Source organism: Solanum tuberosum, unplaced genomic scaffold, assembly GCF_000226075.1.
Source record: "Solanum tuberosum cultivar DM 1-3 516 R44 unplaced genomic scaffold, SolTub_3.0 scf00234, whole genome shotgun sequence".
Classification (NCBI taxonomy): Eukaryota; Viridiplantae; Streptophyta; class Magnoliopsida; order Solanales; family Solanaceae; genus Solanum; species Solanum tuberosum.
In genome coordinates, this window is record NW_006239168.1 from 230696 (window position 1) to 238036 (window position 7341).

At 34.7% G+C, this 7341-nt stretch overlaps 1 protein-coding gene across 1 annotated transcript; it reads right to left on the reverse strand.

The window, feature by feature from the left end:
• Positions 1-551: 551 nt before the first annotated feature.
• On the reverse strand, positions 552-5342 carry LOC102598544 (probable receptor-like serine/threonine-protein kinase At5g57670). The gene is made up of 10 exons (XM_006357273.2): positions 4926-5342; positions 4211-4308; positions 3695-3938; positions 2865-3596; positions 2530-2778; positions 2187-2350; positions 2004-2083; positions 1671-1818; positions 1433-1582; positions 552-1196 (listed from the first exon to the last, which is right to left on the reverse strand). The coding sequence occupies exons 1-10, from the start codon at positions 5089-5091 to the stop codon at positions 918-920; spliced, it is 2310 nt and encodes a 769-aa protein (XP_006357335.1). The 5' UTR covers positions 5092-5342; the 3' UTR covers positions 552-917.
• Between the last annotated feature and the right edge of the window lie 1999 nt (positions 5343-7341).

Sequence of the window (7341 nt, forward strand, 5' to 3'; positions counted from 1 at the left end):
AGTTGTTGTGCGTTTATGTGGGACACTTTTGGTGACGAAAGAACCCTTCTGCCAAAAATAATACAAGGAATGTATGGAGGAAATTATAACCAAAGTGTCGGTGACAATGGCTTGAGAGCATTAGTGGAAAATGAAGTGGTCCCTTTGGTTTTTTTTTTCCTTCTTGTCTAGTGTTTGGAGTCCACATTGGAATCTCGATTAAATTTGAATATACACTGCAGGGCCCATTTGGAGATAGCGCTCCCAACAGAATTTTCTCCATATCCAAGACTTGAACCCGAGACTTTAAGTTAAAGAGTACAACATTTTCATCAATGCACCACAACTGGTGGTCCCTTGGGTTTTATTGGTGTATACAACTTCACTTTTCATCAGTATAGAACTCTGTGGTTTATGTTGAAGGTAGCATGATAATTATAATCTATTCATAAATCATATATTATTTTGATCTTCCAGTATATGACATCTTTCATCATCTGAAGCAGACATAAAAATGACAAAACATGTGAGGAAATTTAACATGATAATGACCTCCACCAAGAAAGGAAATCAAAAGTACTGAAAAATATCATAAGCTTTTGTTGAGAAATTCAAGGGAATTACATTACAATAATTCTCAATTTGACGAGCTTATTGAATACAACATATACACTTCAAGTAAAGGGTCATGAGTTCTTGATTTTCTGATTGAGAAAAGAACTGACCTGATCTTCTATCACAAAAACTTGCACATCAAAATGTTATCTAGTTAAATGACTAAAAGGGGAGGAGGAGGGCACCACCATAACAACCTCTCATCCAAAAACCCCACCAAATAACCCCGACCGACCTTCGAGTTGAAGGCAATGAGTAAAAATGTAAGAGACGCTATACACAAGAATCATAAACGGGAACGAGTATGATGAAAATTGGATTGGTTAGTCAAAGCTTGATGATCGGCTCCACCTCCCTCGTAAATAGTCCTCTAACGAGACATTGTGCTCAATGCTGCTTATTGAGAGAGAATCCTCTTCAACACCGAGCAATGCAAGGTTAAGGTGTGACCGGAGATTAGAATGTGAAAAGGTGTCATCTTCCAACATATCGGCTCCTTCCATGCCATTTATTGGTAGCTTTGTGTCGGATCCTTCTGAACCATTGACTTGTAACCTTGCCCACTTGGTTGTTTCATCATCGCCTTTGAGCAGCTTTGAAACCTGCAAATGTCAGGCGTGTAAACACTAAGAGACTTCTATATCTAGACCTATATTGACGAGACCATGGGAGTTGAACAACATTGCATCATGACAAGTGCCTCAACTCTAATGCTTCACGCTTGATTATTGCTAATTTCAGTTAGAAGCTAAAAGGATTTGTCAAACATCATGTGCCTGATTTCTCCTAGTTTTTGCAAAGCCAGAAACAGCAGAATCAGCAAGGGGATATGACTTACAATGCTCATTTGTGGTCGAGCTCGTGGAGCACGTCTGATACAAAGGGCAGCAGCCAGCACCATCCTTTCTACTAGTTCACAATCATAATCAGAACTCAACTGTGGGTCTAGTAATTGGGCATACTTCCCACTAGTTAGAATTGGCTTTGCCTGCAAATTTGGACACTTGATGTTGTAGTTAATGATACAAAACCGACTTAGTTACAAGCTAATTAATGAATGAGCATGCAGGACATACCCAAATAACCAGGCTCTCTTGGCCCTTCGGACAATTGCTACTTATGGGCTTTCTTCCTGAAATAAGCTCAAGAAGTACTACTCCAAATGCATAGACATCAATCTTGTCATTAACCTTTCCATACATGAAATATTCCGGAGCCAAGTAACTGCAGCAAAGCACATTTAAAGGGAATAACACATCAGATATTTTTCTATTCAATTTCTCTTCGAACAAGTCCACATTGTTTTATATGATAAGAAAGATTTAGTTTTCATCAAATAATCCTACAAAACAAATCATATTCTCTTTCACCAAGTTTGAACTCCCTAGAGAGTCAAAGAAGTTACATACCCGAAGGTTCCAGCTACATCAGTGCATGTAATATGAGATGAGGTTGTTGTTGCCCATTTAGCAAGTCCAAAATCAGAGAGCTGAAAAAGGAAAAGGCCAATTAAACTGCTAGCTACATCAAAGTAGCAATCTTTATTCCAAAGAAGACGGGAAATAAGCAGCAAAAGAGTAAAAGAGCATTACCTGAGGCTCAAAATCGTCACACAGTAGTATATTTGACGATTTTACATCACGGTGGATCACTGGTTGATCATCTCTGCCATGAAGATATTCTAGTGCCTCGGCAACACCAACAGCGACTTTGTATCTCTCTTTCCACCCAAATGCGAGTGGATTCTTATTAGTACCTAAATGAACAACCTCCTGAGTCAAAAAGATTGAAGAACGAAAAAATTTCTATATTTGTTCATAACTCTAGTTCCACTTCTAGACAATATTTTGCCTCTAAAAATGCAAAGTATAGGACGATATAGCAGTAATTTTGACTGGGAAAGGGACAAAATTTTGGAAAATGTTATTAGCATACCATGTAGGTTCTCTTCAAGGCTTCCCCTAGATAGAAAATCATATACAAGGATAAGGCGGTTGTCCTCAAAACAGAATCCAAATAGGGAGATTATGTTTTTGTGACTCAAAGCAGTAATAATCTCAATTTCCAAAACAAACTCTCGCACTGCATCTTCGGATTGCTTTAAGATCTTCACAGCAAGTTCTTTGCCATCAGGAAGACAGCCTTTGAAAACCTGACTACTTCCTCCTTTACCAATAATGCTCTCTGCAATCATGTAAAAGAATGTGAGACAACTATAAAACATGCACTTTGAGACTTTTAGTGAATCTACAACTGAGAAAAGCACAAACCTGAGGAAAAGGTCAAGGTTGCCAAGAGAAGTTCCTGGAATTTAAACAACCTACACGTTGCAGAGTACTTCTCATGAAGTCCATCCAGTTCTCTTGGTAAGGCTCTTGGAGAATTTTCTGGAGAAGATTTCGAGGACGTTGTCTCGTGATTGACAGGAACAATTGCACCACTTTTTTCGTCTAGTGCAGGAGCTAATCTTTCAGCATCAGCAGAGTGTAGATCTCTCCTGTCTGCATCCTCAATGCACAAAAGATGTCTAGTCGGCAGACACAATGCCCACTGAACAACAGAGAGTTTTCTTATTGACAAAGTGTCTGCAGTTTGTCGATTTGATAAAATGGCCCGGTGAAGCAATGGCCAACCAGGCCTCACTTCAGGCAAATCCTTTATTAGCAATGTAATCGAACTAGATCCTGACTCCTGGCTTTGCACAGGTACTATTGCCATTGAATTATCATCATGATTATTGTCTGAAGGCTCTTCGTCTGTTTGGGTGCAAGAATTATCAGGCAACAGACAGTTGGGTGAACAAACTGAACAGTTCTGTCTAAGGGAATTCTCTGCTGATGCAGAAGCAGCTTTCAGTAATGCCTCACCCAGAGTCTGATAACCACCTTCCCTGCAGGAATTTGTTGGCCTCAGCCCAGTGCTGTCATTTAATACTTTAGAGTTCTTAGTCAGTGTCCGCTGAATTACACTAAGTAAACGATTCCCATGGTGATGCTCAAGTTCTACATACATGAAGCAGTCAACAAAAAAGATAACAAGTCAGTTACGATGAATTACAAATCCTGCTCAATCAACCAAAAAAAACAAATGCAATGCCAACCTTTTGAACTGGCATACGATGCTAACGAAGCCTCCCTTTGGAAAACAACTTTTCCATTATTAACAGCCAATACCGAACAATCTTTTGGCAACTTTCTAGCACAGTACTTTGCAACTGAAGCTGATGATCGTATAGTATGATTAGCAGTACCTACTATAACATCTGTTGCTAAGTAAGCATTCGCCTCACGAACAATAATTTTTCGGATAGATGTACCTCTACAGATCTTTAACTTAAGATCCACCTGCAATGGTACCGGAAAAAAATATCAAACTTTCGATCCAGCAAGACATCAACCCTACGAAGCAAACTAACAAAAACACTTCATGACGCCCATAAGATCATCTTTCTTGTCCTTATTTATGACAATAAAATCATCATTAAAGGACCAAAAAATTAATGCTTCAATATTTCCATCCACCAACAATGTCATAATCCAATTCAACCCCACCCCCACCGCCAAATAAAACTTATCATTCGGGGGTTAAAATGCTGAAATTGAGAGGTTATTTTTACCTGCTTGAGATTACAGAAACCTTCGTAAACTGCAAGAACTGAATCGAATGCTTTGACCAACGACAACAGTGAGGATTTCCCATCACGATCTACAATTTCTGTACCAGAAAACAATATTCATGAATCAAAATCCTCACAACCTTAATATAGCACAGAAATGAAAAAAATGAAAATGGAAAACAAGTAGAGAAAAAAGTTCTATATTGGGTAACTCAGAAGACGACAAAAATTTCATTCACATCAAAAGACGACAAATTTCACTGAGATTGGAAAAGGGGGAATGTATCAAAACTCATAATTTTCTTTCAGAAACAGAGAAAAACAATCCCAAAAAAACATATACTAATTCCTTTCAAACAGAAGCAAAATTTCAAGTGTAATCATGTCAATCGTTTCGAGCTTCCATTTTGAAAAAAAAAGAAAAGGAAAACTAATCTCAATTTCTTCGCGAAAGCACAAGGAAAACATTTTCCAGAACAAATTCAGAGAAAATGATTCATAAAATTTTCCAAATTCAGTTTTCAGAAAAGCGGAAAAAAACTCACTCCAAAGTTTCCCAATTTCAGCTCAAAACAAACAAGATTATAACAAAAATTACAGCAAAAGAATAACAAAAACAAGAAATCATTTCATTTTCCAAAATAATTCAACAATCTAAAAATTGAAAAAAGAAATTCGATTCCGAACGTCAAGAAAATCAAGAAGAGATACCTACCATTATTGTTCAAAACATGAAGAGCAATAACTCGATCACCAGGTTGAGCAACTTTAACAAGAGCCCATGTTAAAAGCTCTCTACTTGCACCATCAAGCTTCATTCCAACAACAACAGTTCTGTTACCATCTTCTCCGGCAGAAAGAAAACACTCAAGCTGTGTCATTTTATTCTACTACTACTCTTTTTAGCGCCGGCGGGATGAGTTTATTCAGGTAAAAGGAAAAGGGTATTCATATATAAGCCTAAAATTTAGCGATTGGTTAAAAAAAATATTATTTTTATTTTATTTTTTTGGGTAGAAGAGAAGAGCAGAGTTTGTAAAGTTAGATAGAGAGAACAAATGGTGAGAGAAAGAGAAAAGTGTGTTTATTTGAAGTAACAATCATGACTTGTCTTTCTTGTTTGGTCCACTTTTGGGTGTTTTTTGCTTTTGATACCAACAAGTTAAACCGCCCATCACCCACATTAAATACGCAACTCAACTATTACTAGCTCAAGTATTTACTATCTGTTTTATTTTATGTAGTATCGCTGAATTTAATATAGTATTAAAAATAGTTTTAAATTTAGCGCAAATTATTAGTTTCATCGTTGGATTATTGGCAGTTTTTTACTTGACTATCTAAGGTTAGATATATCGTCAATCTGTTATGATAAAATAAGTGGTTTCAAATTCTTATAGGAGTATACGACTCTTAATAAAAAGTTCAGAAAAGTATTGAAAACACATCTAAACTTGACGAGAATTTAGGGGTGTATTTCACTTATGTTGCAAGATCAGATGTGCATTTAAGCTAAACTAGTCGAGTAAACGAGTGTTTTTAAGGCTACTAATTGTTTGGAGATGAAACTAATAATTTGCGTCAAGCTTATGGATATTTTCAATAAATATATTTTTAGATATTTATATAGTTATAAAAAAGAATTATTTTTAATTATAATTAGATAATATTTCCTATAGACGGAAAAAAAATATCACATAAAACGAAAAAGAAGGAAGTAGTATTTCTTTTGTTGTTATTGCCTATGTAGTTGGAACTAGGAATGTTTTGGAAGAAATAGTACACCAAGTGGGCGTAGCCAAAAATTTCATAAAGGGTGTTCAAGAATTATATAAGCAAATAAAAAGTTGATGAATGGGTGCACCGAAAAATTCAAAATCGAACTACGTAATATTAATATTTTTTTATGAATAGATATTCTAAAATTTTAAAAATCAAATCGCGTGATATGTAGCTTTAATATTTGTGTTTAATTTAATATGAAGTAAATAAACAAAGTAAAAAAAAAGAGGAGGGGGTGGGGGGTGGAAGGGGTGTACGAGGTCTACTTAATGAAAAGAAATAAAAAATCAAATTCATTGAAAATTCAATTAGCTTTATTAGTTTTTTATGTTATATATTTATAAGAAATTTACTAACTATTACCTTAGACAATTAAATGAATAATAAAATATGAGCTCTTTAAAAAATAACCACAAAGATAAGTAGTTGCAGGATTTGAGAACCTGCGCGAATGGACTTTACAAGAGAGCCTCCAACCGCTGAGCCACAGTAGCTTATTGTGGCAAGGGTGTCCAAAGTATTAAATTTAACCATTTTAAATAGGATTTTACTTAGGTGTGCGGTATAATTTTTCGATGAAGGGTGTCCAATTAGACACTATAGCTCCGCACCTGAGTACGCCCCCATTGGGCATTGTCCCGATTTAGTTTTGATTGTTCATTCTAACATGAAATTATTAAATTTTGAAAAAAAAATTACAGATTTATAAACGTAAAAAATATTTATAAATTATATAATTGATAATTTAAGATATTTAAAAGATATATAAAAAATAGTAAAAAAAATTATTTGAATTTCGAAATTTAAAAATGTCACATAATTTAGAATAGATGGATAAATCATTTTTCTTTGCTAGAATTTAGTAGTAGATATTGGATTAGATTTTAATCAAAAATTTGTATTAAAAAGATTTCAATTTCTACTAGTTTTTGGTTGTTGGAACTTTTCCTTATAAAACTTTAATTTTTTAAGATATTAATTCGTTTGCAAATGTGTTTAGATTACATTAAATTTATCAATAACTTTAAGCGTTACATAAGAAGTAGATATTCATAAGTTGTCCCACTCTATATTTTGTTATATGGTGTAATCAAATTAAAAGTAAGTCTTTGGCATGGACATATGTAATAACTAGTGAACTTCTCCGCGCTTCGCGCGGTTATAAAGAGTGATAAAATTTTGATAATTTTATTAAATATAATATTGATGTAAGAGAAAAATGTTTGATGAGTACTTAGTAGACTTCCAATAAAGTTGTTAAATTTTTTACTATTTTGAACAAAAAAATTGCAATAAGAAATTCACATAAGATGCAAAATAAAGATAAATCATACCAATAAAAATGCAAC

Coding starts and splice junctions, on each gene's coding strand:
- LOC102598544 (XM_006357273.2), bottom strand. CDS start 5,091: ATGACACAGCTTGAGTGTTTTCTTTCTGCCGGAGAAGATGGTAACAGA. Junction 4,309..4,925: donor TCATGTTTTGAACAATAATG/GTAGGTATCTCT, acceptor TTTCTGGTACAG/AAATTGTAGATCGTGATGGG. Junction 1,197..1,432: donor CTCGACCACAAATGAGCATT/GTAAGTCATATC, acceptor TGACATTTGCAG/GTTTCAAAGCTGCTCAAAGG.